Source organism: Numida meleagris, unplaced genomic scaffold (genome assembly GCF_002078875.1).
Source record: "Numida meleagris isolate 19003 breed g44 Domestic line unplaced genomic scaffold, NumMel1.0 unplaced_Scaffold180, whole genome shotgun sequence".
Classification (NCBI taxonomy): Eukaryota; Metazoa; Chordata; class Aves; order Galliformes; family Numididae; genus Numida; species Numida meleagris.
Window position 1 is genome coordinate 997580 of NW_018363597.1, and position 17178 is coordinate 1014757.

General features: G+C 52.7%; 3 protein-coding genes across 5 annotated transcripts in view; all 3 read left to right on the forward strand.

Annotated features, from left to right (window-relative positions):
* Positions 1-17178, forward strand: part of LOC110390697 (GTPase IMAP family member 8-like) — a 685191-nt gene that overhangs the window by 560304 nt on the left and 107709 nt on the right. The window lies entirely within an intron of this gene.
* On the forward strand, positions 36-14860 carry ELP6 (elongator acetyltransferase complex subunit 6). Its single transcript, XM_021382180.1, has 7 exons — positions 36-150; positions 3600-3678; positions 5081-5151; positions 10127-10254; positions 11479-11671; positions 13584-13730; positions 14109-14860. Exons 1-7 carry the CDS (start codon positions 97-99, stop codon positions 14232-14234), a joined length of 798 nt encoding a protein of 265 aa, XP_021237855.1. The 5' UTR covers positions 36-96; the 3' UTR covers positions 14235-14860.
* SCAP (SREBF chaperone) overlaps positions 16413-17178 on the forward strand; it is a gene marked incomplete at its 3' end in the record, with an annotated part of 51631 nt that continues 50865 nt past the window's right edge. For 2 of the 3 annotated variants that reach the window (XM_021382129.1, XM_021382128.1), the window contains 1 exon segment: positions 16413-16638. 3 annotated transcript variants of the gene reach the window in all.

Genomic DNA, 17178 nt, shown 5'->3' on the forward strand with positions numbered 1-17178 from the left:
GGGGCGGTAGAAGCGGGAAGCTGGCCCCGCCCGCCGCATGCGCAGCTCTGCTCACTCCCCCCTCCACACACACACGCAGAGCCGCGCGCAGCCGCCATGTTGGCGGAGCTGAACGAGCTCCTGGACGCCGCCCCGCAGCGGCCGGACACGGTGAGGGCGGGAAGGCGGAAAGGCGGGAAGGCGGCGGCGGGGCGGGAAAGAAAGAAGGCGGAAGTGGAGCGGGAGGGCGGCGGCGCGGGGCACGCCGGGAGCTGTAGTCCGGGCGGGAGGCGGCCATGGCGCCCTGAGGGAGGGAGCGGCTGTTCCCAGAGTTCGCTGGGCTCTGCGGGGTGGGTAGAGCGAAAGGAGGGGGTGTATCATAAAACCGTAGAGTTCTTAGAGTTGGAAGGGACCTCTGAAGGCCATCTGGGCCAACTCCCCTGGAGTGCACAGGGACACCACAGCTCCATCAGGTTGCCCATGGTCTGATCTAGCCTGGCTTTGGAAGTCTCCAGGGATGGGGCATCCACCATATCTCTGGGCAAAAAAAAGAGTTTCTCATCCTTTAGGAAGCTGTATGGAAGTATCTTGTCCCTGAAGTTTTGGTGCTGAGGGAGTCCTGTGGTGACTGAGTGCCCTCGTGCTGTGTGGAGCTGTGACATGCTTCAGGTCAAACGTAAAGAAAAAAAGTCCATGTGTTACAGAGAACGGGGTGTTTTTCCTGATACATGCTATGTTAGGCAATAAAAGTGTATGTTTGGGGTGGTCATTTGTTTTGTACATCAGTGTTTCCCCACCGGTTGCCTTGTGTACATGCAGGTGTAGGGCAGCGTTCTCCTTGGCCTGGTGCAGAAGGCATGGAAGTCTCCACAGCTCCTATGGGAATGTGTGAGGAGCAGTGAGGTCCCTGGGTTTAGAATCACACAGTCATTAAGTTTGGGAATGACCTCTAAGATCATCATGTTCCAACTGTCAGCCCACCCCCACCATGCCCACCACCCACGTCTCCCAGTGCCACATCCCCATGGTTCTCAAACACCTCTGGGGATAATGACCCCCAACTTCCTGGGCAGCCAGTGCCAGTGCTGAACCGTTCTTTGAGGAAGATATTGTTCCCAGTATCCAACCTGAGGCCATTACGTCTTGCGTGTTCAGCCCAGAGCAGAGGAGGTGGGCATGGCCCTGAGCTGCTGGAGCTCACGAAGCATTGAGACACTGCTCTCAGACATAGGATTTAATTGTTAGATAAACCTGTGTGACAGCAGATGGACTCAATGATCCTCGTGGGTTCCTTCCAACTTTGGGACTTTCAGCGATTCTGTGAAAATCAGGCAGAAGAACTGTGGCCAAGTGATATCACAGTCTGACAATACAGCCCTGCAATGCAGGTGCAGAGTGGGAATTCAGAAGAGCAGAAGGAGGTTATGCCTCAAAATCCTGAGTTTTGATGTGGCAGCGTGGGCAGAACCTGGAAGTGGTGCTGAACCAAAGGCTGCTCTGTGTAAGGAGTTGCCTCAGATTTGTGTTGGCTCTTTCTCTTCCATCAGCGGAGGACATGGAATTCCACCCGCACACTTGGACACCCTACCACAGCTGGGCTACCAGTGCAGGCCAGAAATCATTCTTAAAAAGCATCAGCCCTTCGCAGATCTCCTTTTCCCATCTCTGCCATTTTGTTTCTGCATGTCTGTGGTTAAGCGTGTGCTATTTCAGGTTGGATGATAGGAAAAATTTCTTCTCCAAAAGAGTGCTCAGGCACTGGCACAGGCTGCCCAGGGAAGTGGTGAATTACCATCATAGAATCATAGAATGGCCTGGGTTGAAAAGGACCTCAAAGATCATCGAGTTTCAACCTCCCTGCTGAGTGCAGGGTTGCCAACCACTAGACCAGGCTGCCCAGAGCCACGTCCAGCCTGGCCTTGAATGCCTCCAGGGACGGAGCATCCACAGCCTCCTTGGGCAACCTGTTCCACCTCCGTCCCTGGAGGTGTTCAAGGACCACGGAGATGTGGCACTTGGGGACGTGGTCAGTGGCGTGGTGGGGGTGAGCTGACAGTTGGACGCAGTGATCTTCGAGGTCTTTTCCAAACGTGATGATTCTACAGTTCTGTGATTTTCAAGGTACTGACTGCAGGGCTGGTAGGTGGAAGAAGCTGCTGCCTGTGTGAGTGTATGTGACATGTCACCACCAAATGCTGTCACACCTGCCGCTGCCCTGCCAGTCGATGTTGGCAGCTTCTAACACGTAGCTGCAGCTTCTGCTCTGTAGCCTGCAGGTGGACAGAGCGTGAAAGCAGAGCGTGGAGGGAACAGGCTGGGGCAGACAGAAGGAGAAGGCGCTGCAGGAGTTTTTCCCTTGAAGGTGCTGCATGCTGAGCAGCATCTTCCCAGGCTTGGGAGGGGGGTGCAGTCTGGGGCAGAAGGCAGGCAGGACTCCAATATTTCTCAGGAGTTCTGGGTGCAAACCCAGCAGTGTGGGAGGTGCGCAGTTCAGACATTTCCACTGCTTGCTAGCTGGGCATGGAAGCATCAGAAATGGAGAGTTTTAAGTAGTGAGCAGCTGCAGTGCAACAGCAGAATGAGGATCATCAGGACTGAAGGTCAATAACTGGAAGTTCTGAAGGAGGTAAATAATATGTGCGCTACATGACAACATCCTACTGAGTCCTGCACAGCATGCGGTAGCAAAGTGCACAGCCTTCCAAGCAGGCAGGCTTCGCTTCACCGTGCACGAGGAGGGGACGTGAGGCTGCATTCAGACTCACTGCATGCAGGAGGAGAGTCCAAGGGGCTGAGAGGAGCTCATGCAGGAGCTGAGCCCAGGAACAAGGATCTTGTGCTGTTCTAACTCAGAGGCCCCTCTGGGCTTACACTTGGAGGGTACATCCCAGTGAGACTCTCACCGTGCGGTGCCTCCGCTCTGCTTTGGGTCGAAAAGTGCTCTCTGTGATTGAGGCAGAGCAGCATTTCTGTACACTGAATTCCATTTTGCATTCCTTACAGACATACCGAGTATTTGCCATTCCTGTAGCACCGCTTTACAACACGTTAGGCATCGAGGTGTTAACTGATAGATGCTTTGCAAATCGCCTCTGGGCAGATTGCTTGTTGCTGCAGAGGGCTTTTTTTTTTCTCGTCATTGATTGGAAAAAAAAAAATGCAGTGATAAGTTTAGTGATTAAAAGCAACCCATCTATATTTTCAGCTGATTAAAGGAAAATCTCAACTAAAGTTTTAATGGGAACGAATGCGTTGATGAGACTAGTACTGATAACAAGTGTGCAGTGATGAACTGAATTAATTTCCTGCGTGATCAAAACAAGGTGGTATACTTAGTGCAGTGTTCTGCTCCTGTAAACACATTTGGATGCTGAGGCTTTCTGCTCTGAACATAGAATGTCTCAGTGAGCCTGGATGGTGGCTGGGGTGCTGTCTGTGCCCTTCCTTCTCTGGTGTCACAGAATTATAGAATATCCAGAGTTGGAAGAGACCCAAAAGTATCGAGTCCAACTTCTGTACCTGCAGAGCCCCCCCTGGCTGCAGGCATCATCTCCCAAAGCACAGAGCCAGGAGCCCTCATCTTAACCCTCTTTAAGATTTCTTTGCTGCTTCTTTTCCAGGGTAAATTCATGCTGCTGCGAGACAGCAGAACGGATGGCAGCTTCCTGGTGCACCACTTCCTCTCCTTCTACCTCAGAGGTAGGTGAGCAGCAGGACTCTGCAAGGCAGGGGTTTGTCTTCGCCTGCTCCTTGGAAGTTCGTCTCCACGAAGTGTTTATGCAAGAGCTGATTCTGCAGAGAGTGGGGCATGCTCAGATTAGTGCAAGGAACTGGTGTCAGGGTTTCTGGGTCCCAGTCCTGGCTTGTTCCTAGGCCTTGCTCTCTAGCCCTTAATCTCTGTGCAATTTCGTCATTAGTGCAGTGAAGGTCGTAAATCACCTGGGCATCTGCGAGAGCTGCTGAGCGTAGTTCCTTTGTTACTGAACATTTCATAACATTTGGTAACTATCAGGAGCAACTGACAGATAGATAAGATAGCAGTGAGTAAACAAACAAACAAACAAATGGAGGGGCTGGCAAGATGCCTAATTGCTTTGCTGCTAACCTTCCACCCGTGAATAACCTGTCAGCCTCTGTAGAGCTGCCACCCAACTCATGGTCTCATCCAGTTCTCTGCTGCTAAACCTGTTCAGGCCAAAATTTGGCTCAGGGTGGTGTGTGTGCTCCCCCCACTACTGCCACCTCCTCAGCTGCAGCTTCACTCATTTTTAGGATTTGGTTTGCTGTACTGAACAGAGTGCCACTGCAGGAAGGCACGCGCAGAGCGGGTAGTGAGCACTGCGTGCTGGTCAGAGGGACAGTGCTCCTTTAGTCTGCTGTGCTGACCTTCAGCACCATCCTGCCCTTGTCCCAGTGCCCAGCTGGTGCTTAGAACATTGGGGAAGGCCCAGCTGGCACCACAGACCTTGCCACTTGTAATCTGGGGCCGCAGACCTTGCCACTTGTAATTGGTGTCGTGCACTCTGGCAGGGAGAAGTAACCACACTGGTTTGGGTATGAACCAAACCACAAGGCCAGGTTGTCACGTGCCAGGTTTTCCAAAATCATGTTCTAGCGAGGTATCTTTGTGAAAATTGCTGGTTCTCTGTGTGTTTCCAGATAAGGTCACTTGCCCTGTGAGAGCCAAAACAGGGATTCTTGGCATGCCTGTGATTTCAGTAGTATGTCATGGTCGGCCATTGGCCTCCTTGCAGTTGTATCAACAAACAGCGCAGGGAGATCCCAGGGCAGAATGGCATTAGACAGAAAAAGGGCTGTTTTTTCTTTATGTCATCTCTTTTTTTGTTCCTTCTGTTTATTTTTAACCTGGCTACAATGTTCACTAAATTGGAAGCCTCAAAGAAATGTGAGAATGGAAAACCTATAGAAATGTGAGAATGGAAAGCCCAGCCATGAGCAAGTGAGAGGCTGCCTCGACCGTCCTCCCTTCCAGGCTTTTGCAGGCAGATTTGTAGCCTGGCTGCTGTGATTTATGTGCCTCCATAAATGGCAGTTTACAAGATTGAAATAATAACAACGTGTCTTTTGTCTTCTTCCCCAGCTGGCTGTAAGGTTTGCTTCCTGGCCCTGGTGCAGTCCTTCAGTCACTATAACATCATAGCACAGAAGCTGGTAAGTCTCCTAGGGTAGAGTTGGTAACTACAGGCCTGGTAGACAAGCCCAGACGGGTGGCTGCAGCTGCAGTAGTGCTCTGGAGAGGAAAGCCCTCTGGTGTGGGAGTCCAGGTGACCTCCCAGAGCTGAAGGGATTGCACTGATCCTCCCTGCTCTGTTCTGCTTATAAAGCAGCTATTGACAAACCAACTGCAATGATGGTGCATTCCTCACTCTGAATGTGGGATGAGTTTTGGTATTTGCTAAACAGCTGGTTTTATTTTTAATGTTCAGTTTTCACGTTCTTTTAGAAGGAGATAAATGGCCTGGGGGCTCAGACTTAAATAAAATGGACTGAGCAAACAGAGCATTTTGATGTGAAGCTTTAACTCTTGGTCAGGTACTGAGCGTGCATTTCCCCTGCAGAGCATTTCCCAGAGGAGGAAATGTAGGCTGGAGATTCAGCTGTTCAGTATGGGAACCTTGGCTGCTCTAAAAGCAGAATCATATTTGTTGGTGTGTTTCTTAATATGGTGAAATTTCCCATTACACAGCTCGAGTGTGTGCTTTTAATAGGCAGTGGTGTCATCTCTCTTGTGGGAGAGTGAGAAGTGAGGGAACATGAGGATTAGCTGGAGCACATGTGCAATGCAAATCAAAGTGATTTGCTGTCTGATGCTTCCAACAAAAAGATTACTCTTGTGAAGGAGTGATAAGAAGAACAATGCAGTTTGCTCGGGGGAGGTGAGGGAAGGGATTACATTTGCCTACAGCAGTGAGCTGACCCTGTACTGTTGGTTTGAGATCTCTGAATCAGTCTTACACAATAACTTTGCAGAAGTCTGTGTGCTCGATGGGTGTGAATTCCTCCTGAGCTCTGAGCAGTCAGTAGTTGTACCATCACTTATTTATATCTGAATTTCCGTAAGATCTTGCCTTTGCTTTAACCCTTTTCCCAAATGAACGTGTCAGGCTCAGTTACCGTGTTTTTTGGCAGGGTGGTTTCACTCTTAGGCCTGTTTATGATTGGACACTTGCTGATGATGGGAGTTTTCTCTCTTTACAGCAGGCAGTGTGGCTGTGCTGCTGCAGATGCCTGCTGCAGACAGCTGAGATGTCACTGACACTTGCAGCAAGCCCTGGTCTCAGGCACTGCTCTGAGCTGAGCTGTACTGCTGTTAGGTGTGCTGCATGCTGCGTGCTGCAGCAAACACCCAGGTGCTCCCTGCCTAGCTCCTCTTCCTCAGTGGAAAGCCGTGGACCAGCTGCCTGGCTTGCTGTGTTGGCTGGGAGAGCTGCAGGGGGACAGGTCTCTGGGAAAAGGCCACAGAGCTACAGTACTCCCTCCACAGGTTCAATCTGCCGTAACATTCCTTTCTAGCAGAAGGTTACGTGCTTAGGAAGGACTGCAGTCAAAAGCACTGTCGATGGCCAAGGCCAGGATGTGAGCTGTGAGCACTGGGGCTGTGGGAGGTGTCCCTGCCCATGGCAGGGGTTGGGGCCGGGTGGCCTTTAAGGTCCCTTCCAACCCAAACCGATCTGTGGTTCTAAGATTGACCTTCTTCTACCACAGTGCCCGCAGATTTCAATATAAGCTGAACCTGGCTGTAGTTGCCAGGCTGGAAAGAGTGCTCTGACCTCCCCAGAGAGCGTGCTGCTGAAGTCTGGTACAGGTTTTACGGTGCTACCTTGCAGTCCTTGTAGCACCTGGTGGTGTTGCTGCTTCCCAGCAGTGCTGCCCGGTCTCACCAGTCCCTTACAGCTTAGCTAAATGCAATTTCCCTGGAATGTTGTGCCTGCACTGCCTCACAGTACTGTCTTCACACGTTCTTCTTTTCAAATTCCACCCTTCACGAGGATCCACACTTAATTTTAAGGGACAGTTAATGTTAATGCTGTTTGTCGTGACCTTCTAGAGAGCCGCAGCGGGACTAATGACATGAGGGCAGCCTGCCAGGTTGGCGTTCCCACTCTCACTTGTACAAGGTTTGGTTTGTTTTAAAGGAAAAACATATTTATTTCCATCTGGCCTCCCTCTTGCCTGCTCCCCCATTCCCAGCGCTGAGGTCGCAGACATGAGGACGTTGCCTGCTCGCCCCTGTTGTCCCCTGAGGGTACACGTGCTGGAGAAGAGACCTTGGGTGAGGGCCTGGTCACAGATTGTTGCACTTTGTACCGCGGTGCCGTTCGCTGCTGCAGCTGATGGAGCTGCCTCACATGCTCCATTATTCGTTTTCTCCTGCAAATATTTTGCTTTTCATTATGAATTGGCCAGCAGCAAGCAGCAGGTTTGGTTTCAAGGAACATCCCAGCTGCAGGCTGGTGGGACCTGGTGCTGCCTGCCCAGTAGCCTTGCAGGCTCCGCAGCTGTGCCATGTTGGGAAACTCTTGGTTCCATTCTCCCCAGACTGCAATGTCAGAGGCATTTCTGGGCTCGATCGATGAGTGACAGATTGCCAGAGATAACGTCTGTGTGTGCCACGCGGTAATGGAGTATGGTGCTGCGAAATAATGAGAGCTTTCAGGATTGGTAATGCATGCTGCTTGGCACTGTGGCCCTACAGCAAGGACGTCCTAGTGACTCTAATCCTGCTGGCACTCAAACAGATGCCATTGGCTATTTTGGGTACTTTTTGCATCACCTTTGAGCTGTCCTGAGGCTTTCCTCCGTTGTCCAGGCAGGCCCTGCTGTACTAGCACTAAGCTGCAAGTGTTTCAAGGAGGAGATGATGGTTTCTTGCTGCTCTGCTGGGGAAATAGCTGAAGTGGGGGACTGGAACTAAACGTTCTTTTAAGGTCCCTTCCGACCTGAGCCATTCTGTCTGAAGTACACAGTTTGCACGTGCATGAAGCAAAGCAAAACTCCATTTCTGAGTGATCGACACGAAGAGTGACTTCAGATGCTGCTCTGGTAAAGCACTTAAACATGAGCCTGAGTCCCGTGCACTCCAGAAGTTCATCAGGGGATCAGGGCAGCCTGATCCTGCAGCTGCCCTGCAGCACAGCCCTGCGTTATGGCATGTCAGGTATTTGCCAGCTGATCCACATTCCTGCTGCATAAAGCTTCTTCTGTCTTTGGTGAGGAATTTTTCCATGGTGTGGGCTCGTGATTGCCTAAGAGGCTAGTACTAGCTCTGCACTCCTACCCTGCTTTCCATCGTGTTTTTAGTGGGTAATTGTCACCTGCAGAAGCTGAATTCCTGTGCCTGAAGCCCACACCACGCTGCTGGTGCGCTGATGAATGGATCTCTCCCCCAAGAGTTTCAGCAGAGAGTAAATGGGGCGTAAATCTGTCATTCCTATCATGAGCACCAAGCGTGTGGTCACTGATAAGCCTTGCAGGAGCTGGGGGTTAATCTTCCTGGAAGGGTCCTCTTATCTGCTCAGACCTTCTCTCTCTTGAGGTGCTTGTGTGGAAATGCCATGCTCCCAAAGCAACCTTGTGTAGGTGTATGTCATTGATTAGATGTCTAGGCTGTGGCTTTCCAATCTACTAAAAAAAAAAAAAAAAAAAAAAAAAATAGGAGGAGGAGGCAAAATGCTTTCTCTTATGGGTTGAGGTCAGAGTAACAGGAGGCTCTGGCAGGTGGGATGTGGGAGTGGGAATCGGGAGGCAGAAGTGGACATGTCGCTTTGCTGCACCTCCTTTGTTTGTAAGCAAAGAGCTCATGGGAAACACTTGGAAAACCTCTGGAGTCTCTACAGAAGGGGCCCTGCCCAGCCAGGCTTGCCACCAGCAGGGATCCATCTCCCAGCAGATCTGTGAACTGCTCTCTCAGGATCCTTGTTTCTGGTTAGAATCGTAGACTCGTTTGAGTTGGAAAGGCCATCTAGTCCAACTGCCCTGCAGTGAACAGGGACGTGCACAGCTTCACCATGTGCTCAGAGCCTGGTTCCCTGTCTCTGCCTCACTAGTTTTGCCTCTTGAGCAATCCTGCACTGAGCTAAAGCTTCCTGAACTCTTGGTTAACCATGTCTCGCCATTTTGGCCAACTACCTGCTGCCTTGCACAACAGCCCCATTTCCAGAAGCTTTGTGCTAACGCTCCCCAGCTCCCTTTTAAGAGATTGCAGTCCTGTTGTGAAATGTGGGAAGCAACCCACACTGCACAGCCGTCAAATTCATCCTTCTTCCCACAGGGAAACTCGCGGTTTGACCAAGGTGAGTTGCGTGACATATCTTTAGGGTTACACAAAGTACTAAATTTTCTCCAAAAAAACGAACTGATGCAGTTATCAGTAAGCTAAGGAGTGATGGAATTGCCAAAGGGAGGTGGTGGAGTCACCGTCTCTGGAGTGTTCAAGAACTGTGGAGATGTGGCACTTGAGGGCAGGGTCAGTGGGCATGGTGGGGAGGGGCTGGGGTTAAACTTGGTGATCTCAGAGGTCTTTTTCAACCTTAATGATTGTGTGATTCGATGAAGCTTGGCTGGAGTTCACATTGTGGCCCCAGGAGGATGCTGATGGTCCCTCTTCCTTCTCCAAAAGGGTGAGGCTGCTTCCCTTGGGAGCCCTGCTGTGTGGGTGTCAGGATGCCTGGCCCTGGCCTCTTCCAGACCGCGCCTTGCTCGTGTGCGTGGGCTGTGCTGAGGAGCTGCCAGTGCCAGGCTGTTGATATTGCCACATCAGTGATGTGAAGATAACAAAAACCATTAGCTTTCACCTGCCAAGAAAGGAAGATGAAGAAATTGCTCCCTGCTAACACCCCACACCTATATTCTCCCTGACTCTGGGTAAGAATTATTCTCCCATGCTGGGCAGCAGTGATGCTGCTGTCTGCCCAGGAGTGATTCCAGCTCATCTGAGCACCCCAAACCGCAGTGATTGTTTTCCTCCTCCTTTTACAGCCACCGTGCAGGAGTCACTGAGGCAGTGACTTTATTAGCACATTTCAATGGGACTTGATATAAAAATAGTCTCTTGATCCACTTGGTTCTGTTTGCACTCTTCCTCCAAAGCTGTTTGCTCTGCAACATAATGTTTTCCTCTCTCCAGGGAGTCAGCCTGACAGCTGCCAAGGAACGGGGACAGCTTGTCTTTTTGGAAGGCCTCAAGTCCTGCCTTGACCTCGTGTTTGGGGAGGAGGAGCGATCGGGACAGCCCAGTCCTCTTCAGTTTATAAGGTAAACCCATCCAGCTGGAGGAGGCAGAGGTGGTTCTGCTGGGGCTGAGCATGCTGAGTGTTTCCCCTCTGGGTCCTCCATCGTGTCGCCTGCCCCTACAACCAATGCAGAGAGCAGCCTGGACTGAGGTCAGGCCCCTTTTCAGCTTCTGCACAGGGCCCAAGGACTCAGTAGGTGTGCATTGCACTTGGACACACAAGGGAAATGCCAAAACCGTACATGTTGCTGTGCTTGACCTTCTCTACCTCTCCCTGCTGCTCCGAGAGGGGTTCTGTCCTTCTCCAGCATTTTGGAGCAATTTCCAGCTACATCCTCATTGCTAAATGTGTTACAGGTCTAGAGAAAATTTATTTCAGCTCTCAACAGGTTTGTCTCAAATAAAATTCCATCCAAGCCGTTAGAGAACAGTGCTCATCTAGCCATATTGGCTTCATCTGTGTTCCCACTTCACTTTTCCATGTCCCTGACGACGTGATAAAAGTGTATCAAACCCTACATGGAGAAGTTACTCCCTCCTGTAATGCAGGAACAACAGCACACGCACAAAGCAAGTGTAATGAACTTGGTGCCCTGTCAGGTGGAGGGACTCTCTGCTGTGGGATGGTGGGTGTGTGGAAAGCTGCTGTGGGGTCAGCGTGTGGGGCAGCAAAATGCACTGAGAGCATTTGGAAGGTAACCACCTCTGGGGAGGGACACGCTAGAGGAGAGGCCCAGGGTAGGCAGTGAAGCCTTGTAAGTCCCTGTGCTGTGGGACCCCATAACCCTTTGGGTTGAGGTTTGTGGGTGTTGCTGCAACATGGCATATCCCTTGAGCAAGGTATGAGGGTTTCTCTATGCACACGCAAGCGAGGAGCATTGACTGCAGGTAACCTCTGCATCTGGGAGATTTAGGTTAGATACTGGGAGGAAGTTCTTTACCCAGAGGGTAGTGAGGCCCTGGCACAGGGTGGATGCCCCATCCCTGGCAGCGCTCAAGGCCAGGCTGGATGGGGCCCTGGGCAGCCTGATCTGGTCGAGGGCAGCCAGTCCATGATGGGGTTGGAAACAGATGGTCTTCCAGGTCCCTTCCAGCCGAACCATTCTGAGATTCTGTGACCTGGTGGCTGTCACAGCAGCAGGGGCAGCAGCATTGCTGCAGGCTGGTGTTGCCTTTCTTGGGTCAGTGAGGCTCAGTGGGACACCTGGGTGGGCACAGCCTCTCGAGACCTCCTCTTTCCTTTCCAGTGGGAGCATTTCCAACCTGAAAGACTTGTTTGACTTCGTCCGGACATCCCTGATGCCCACTGACAGCGACTCGTGGAAGGGCCGGGTGCTGCTGGTGGATGATCTCAGCGTGCTGCTCAGCCTGGGTGCTGCGCCAGTGGACGTGCTGGACTTCATCCACTACTGCAGAATGGTGGTGTGCTCTCAGCTCAAGGTACCGTTCTCGCTGCACACAAAAGCAAAGCCTGGCTTCCTCTTTGTCCCCCTGTGCACAATAGAATTGCAGAAGGCTTTGTCTTAGCAGGAAGTTCCAATCTTCACGCCAGGGCCGTTCCTGGGGAGTCCCCAGGGTACCCTTTGCAACTGGTTTCCAGGAGGTGCTGTGCAGAGCAGGGCTCTCTGACCTGTGAGCAGGACTTCGGGGTGGAACACACTGCTTTTTTCAAGCTGTGGCACTCCAGAGATGCGTGCTCACACCCGTGTTTGTGCGTGTGTGGAAGGAAACATTTCCAAGGTGACAAGGGGCTGATGAGTGTCTGGGGACATAGCTGAAAGTCTGCTCAGCTCCCGGAGGTGGAGGGAACGTGGCTCTCTGCTTCCAGCAGTTTTGCACCAGCTGCTTTCTAAGGGCATGTGACAATGTGGCAATTCTACACCGATCTCCCTGGTGATGTGCTCGTTTCTGGAAGCATCACAGCCAAAAATCATCAATCACATCCATCCTTTGCTATTTACACTGCAGCGTCTGCCACCCTGGCCACTTCTCTCTTTGCGTGAGTGAGAAATAAAGTAGATGGTGTCAAGTTTTGTTATCCTGCACTTCACATGTTGCCAGGGTGTTTGAGCTGTAAATGCTGACAAGGGATGTTCTGCATGCTGGGAATATTTACCACAAAAGCAACTAAAAAAAAAAAAAAAAAGTAAATTGTGCTAACACATTTCTATTTCTGTCTAAGACGTTCTGAAGCTTTAAAGTACATTTTACTTCTTTGAGAATTCAGTGTTATTTTGAGTCCATGGTGAGCTGCCTGGGCTGAGGCAGAGCCTCCTGGGGTATGTTTAATGGTGATGATGTTGCACTGGGGAGCTCTTCAGTAGCTGGGAAGGTTTGGAAGCACAGCTCTGGCTGCAGCCGCTCGGCTGTGTATTTAGATGTTCTGAATTCACCCAGAGAGCTGCTGTTTGCATGGCCTGACAGACAGGTTTAACTAGGCAGCTGTCTTGTAACAAAGGCTCCATGTATTTTTAGGCTACAGATATGTATGTATATACTATATATATATATACACACAGCAAACTGTTTCAGAATGTGTATTATATATCTTCAAGAAGGCCCAGTGCAAGGTGCTGCTTTTGGGTCAGGGCAGTCCCAGATATGAATACGGATGGGAGAGGAACTCACTGAGAGCAGCCCTGTGGAGAAGGGTGTGAAGGTTTCTGGTGGACAGAAAGCTGCACACAAGTCAGCAGTGTGCACTCATAGCCCAGAAGGCCAGCAGTGTTCTGGGCTGCATCAACAGAGGGTGGCAGAGGGGCAGGCAGGGGATTGTCCCCCTCTGCTGTGCCCTCGTGAGGCCCCATCTGGAGTCCAGGTGTGGGGCCCTGACCCAGAAAGATGTGGAGCTGTTGGAGTGGGTCCAAAGGGAGCTTATGAACTGAAGGGAGAGCGACTTTTCACATGGACAGATAGGGATAAGACAAGGAGGAATGGCTTTAAACTAAAAGAGGGGAGATTTAGATTAGATGTTAGGGGGAAACTCTTTATTCAGAGGGCAGTGATGTCCTAGCACTTCTGCCCAGAGAAGCGTGGGTGCCCCATCCCTGGAGGTGTGTGAGGCCATGGCTGGGCCCTGGGCAGCCTGAGCTGGGGGGGGTGAGGCAGCCAGCCTACAGCAGGGATTGGAAAAAGATGGTCTTTAAGGTCCCTTCCAATCCAAGTCATTCTGTGATTCTATGCTATATGTCTCATGTTTATTTTCCCAGTGGGTTTCAGTTAAGCACCAGCTGGCATGCTGGCAGATGTCTAAGTGGCTTTACTAGCAGGCCACTTGGGCTCCTGTTGCTCCCTCCCTGTCCTCACCTGGAGCCAGCGAGGAGATCAGCACCGTTGGCTGTTCTCGTTGCAGGGGAACATTGTGGTGCTGGTTCACGGCAGCGAGGATTCGGAAGATGAGGAGAACAAGCTGGTGGTGACCTCCCTGTGTCATCACAGCAACTTGATCCTGTGGGTAGAGGGGCTGGCAACCGGCTTCTGCAAGGATGTTCATGGGGAGGTAAGGCACGGCAGAGCGCTGGGAGGTGGCACGTGTTAATGTCACACAGGATGCCCAACAGTGCAGGCTGTGTCCTCCACCAAGGTGGTGGCAAAGGAATGATATCTGGTTCTTGGGAAGCTTCTCCAAACCATCACGTGCATGGATCCCAGCCTGGCCTGTGGTCATCTCTCCTGGGCTGGGGTTGCAGCCGGGCTGCTTGGGGCTGGCTGCTGCTGGCCTCTCATGAGGGGCTGCCACAAGTGTGAGGCTGCCTGCAGGCACTGCATCATGTTTTGTAACAGTGGTTTCGTAATGGTAGCATGGAGGGACCAGGGGTGAGGATGCTGTGACTGTGGCAGCCCAAGGGATGACATTCCTGTTCCTTTCCCTTTGCAGATTAAAATAATTAAGAGACTGTCCTTGGAGTCAACAGAGCAGGATGTCATCCAGATCTACCAGTACAAGATCCAGGACAAGAATGTCACTTTTTTTGCTAGAGGGCTGTCAGCTGCTGTCCTATGATGCAGTGATACCACACAGAGCTGCGAGAGCACCGCAGTGCAAGGAGAACTGGAACCTATAGATTGGAACCTATAGATTGGACGTGCTGCAAAACCAGCCTGCTTGCTTCCTCAGTGCCTTCCAGGAGCTGTGCAGCAAACTGGCCTAAGAGGGAAGCTTAGAAGCATCTCGAACTGCATGCAGACAAGAGCATCAGCTTGCCAAGAGCTTGCTGCATCCCTTTGTCATCCCACCCTGCTCCCAGCACTCAAGGCCACAAGGAACAGCAAAAACTGACAAGGATGTCCCTTAGAGCGTGTAGGTACAAGCAGGGGCCATGCCCCAAGGCCTGGGCATGCCTCACCTTTTCCGGTTGCGTAGGGCATGGCCCCACCCTGGCATTTAAAGAGATGACACAGAGAGGGCGGAGGCAGGGATGGCTTGGGAGCGTGGCGCAATTCTTACCTTTCTCCCAGCTCTGGCATGGAAGAGATTTGCTCAACTCCCAGCTGACACAGAATTAAACAATACGCAGCTCTGTGTGTCGCTGCTCACCTCGCTGATGTAAGGCTTGGAGGCTGCCTCGCTCGGTTGCTTCCTCGCTTTTTGTTGCTTTTCCCCCTTTTCATATAAAACCACTGTGCCCACGCGTGTCTCTTTTGTGTGTGACTTCCCAGGCTCGTCCCTGCACAGGTGATGTTTGTACACGAGCCTGCATCCATCAGTGTGTCCAGATCACAACGACTGACGGTCTGTGACCTACCAGTTCCTGTCACAAAGTGTTATCAGGGCCTCCTGGTCACTCATTTTAATTAGATAGAGGATACAGGCAGCGTGTAACCATTGTTGTTCTGCAGCAGGTTGTTAGGAATGTCCCAGTGAGGGTGGTGATGGGGAAATAGATGTGTGGATGAACCTTGGGCTCCATTCTGGAAGCGCTCCCCGCAGGCTCCTTTGGCAGCAGGGATGCTCAGGCTTGCTCAGTAAATGAGTGTCTGCTGCAGCACCAACCAAAGGCATGGCTGCAGTTCCCCTGGAATGGCATGCAGTGATGTCTCATTGAAGCAGAACCTGTGTGATGAGCTTCCCCTCAGAGAGAAACCGAAACGTCCCCGCTCTAAGGCTCTGCTTCTCTCCTTTATCTCCTTTGAAGCTGGTACAGTGATACGGTGACCACGCCACGCTGCTGGTGGCTTTTGCTTGGGGACCACTGAGGTCTGCAGCAAAGCAAGGAGCTGCAGGAAGCCAGAAGCTGCAAGAAGTTGGCTCACAGCAGCACAGCCCCGTGAGTGTCCCAGAGCCGTGCCATGTGTCCCCAGGCTCTGGGCTGTTGTCACAGCAGGGCCGTGCCCTGAGGAGCAAAGCCTTTCTGAACCAGCTTCGCTCTGAGAGCTGTTTCCTTGCAGCAGCTACAGCCTGCTATTTCAGCATGCCTGTTTTGCTGTGCAGCAAAAGCGATTGCTGCAAGGAAGTGCTGATAACCATGGTGGCTTCTGGTTTGCAGCAAAGACTGAACCCAGCGTTTCCCATATCCCCGTACCTGCCCTTGGCATGTGGAAACTGGAGGCCGATCTCGTAGCTCTGCCGAGCCAAGGCCACTTGGCATGCCCATGGCTGGAGCGAGACCTTGCTGCAGAGCTGATGCTGTGGGAAAGCCAAGAGCACGGATGCAACGGAGGGCAGAACACCGCGGCCTTGAGCAGGGACAGCCAACATCTGCGTGCTCAGGGTCATTGCTGCTGGTGGCTCTTTGTTTGTCAGCCAGGGCCGTGTTTAAGCAATGCGGTTGATGAACCAGGTGGGGCTCGGCTGAGCTCCCTCTGCCCTTGGCCGGGCAGCAGCGGTTCCAGCAGGACCTGGGACGTGTGGGCCATGGGCACAGCTCCATCGCGCAGCGGCACAGCCAAGCCCAAACATCACCCTGATGCCCTACTGATTTCGGATGACACTACCCATGCCCGATCTGTCCCTAAACCTTGAGGCTGCTGCTGCTCCAGGGCTCTTCCCTGATCCCCTCCCGATCCGCTCTGCCCCTTTCCTCCGGAGCTGCCCGCAGCCCCGCTCCACGTGCTCCCGGCGCGCCGCTTCCGCGCTCTCACGTGGCTTCCGCCAGCCCCGCCCCGAGGGGGCGTGTCCAGGCGGCGAGGGGGCGGGGCCAAGCGAGATTGACCTTCAGGGGCGCTCGGGGGGGCGTGGCCACAGGGGTCGCGCATGCGCGTTTGAGCCGGGAGACAGCGCCGAGGGGGAGGGCGGAGCGCACCGGAAAGCGCGGGGGGCAGGTTCGGGGGAAAGTAAGGGGAAGATACGGGCGGAACAAGTGAAACAGAACGACAGTTAGGCTGCCGGGAAGGAGGGAAGGACGCTTCGAAAGTTCCCGCTGAGAAGCGGCGGGTCGGGCCCGCAGCGGAGGAGCCGAGGCCGTGAGGTGAGGAGCGGAGCGGAGCGGAGGCGCCGCCGTCCCCGTCCCCATCGCGCTCCGTTCCCGCGCGCGGCCCTCCAGCCCCCCCACCCCCTCACCCGCCTTCCTTTATTTTCTCCTCAGAGAGCGATTTTCCGCCTTTTTTTTTTTTTTTTCCTTCGGAGATTGAAGCCGGGGGGGGGTTGGCCCTGCGGGTCGGGGCGGGCCCAGCGCTGCCCCCGCCCCCGCGCTTCCCCGCGCCGCGCGGAGGGGCCGCGGCTGAGGGGCGATAAATGGCGGCTGAGGGGAAGGGGGGCACGGGGAGTTCGGGCAGCGGCTGCTGCTGCTGCGTTGGGAGAACAAAGGTCCGAGCGGGGGCTGAACCGGATCATCCGGGCCCACTTCGGAGTATCGCTTCCGAAGTCGTTTTTTTTTTCCTAATTTCGTAAGTAAAGATGTTAAACAGTACGATAGGTACGGGTTGATGAGCGGAAATACTCGCCTGTCTACAGTGCAGCTTAATGAAGTGGAGCGGGAGTGTTGGCTTGGGGCTTGGGCCTTCCCAGC

Bases quoted from the DNA above. Each gene is read 5' to 3' on its own strand.
- ELP6 (XM_021382180.1), top strand. From the start codon at position 97: ATGTTGGCGGAGCTGAACGAGCTCCTGGACGCCGCCCCGCAGCGGCCG. The intron at 10,255-11,478 runs GTAAACCCATCC...TTTCCTTTCCAG, and splicing joins AGTCCTCTTCAGTTTATAAG to TGGGAGCATTTCCAACCTGA. The intron at 13,731-14,108 runs GTAAGGCACGGC...TTCCCTTTGCAG, and splicing joins GCAAGGATGTTCATGGGGAG to ATTAAAATAATTAAGAGACT.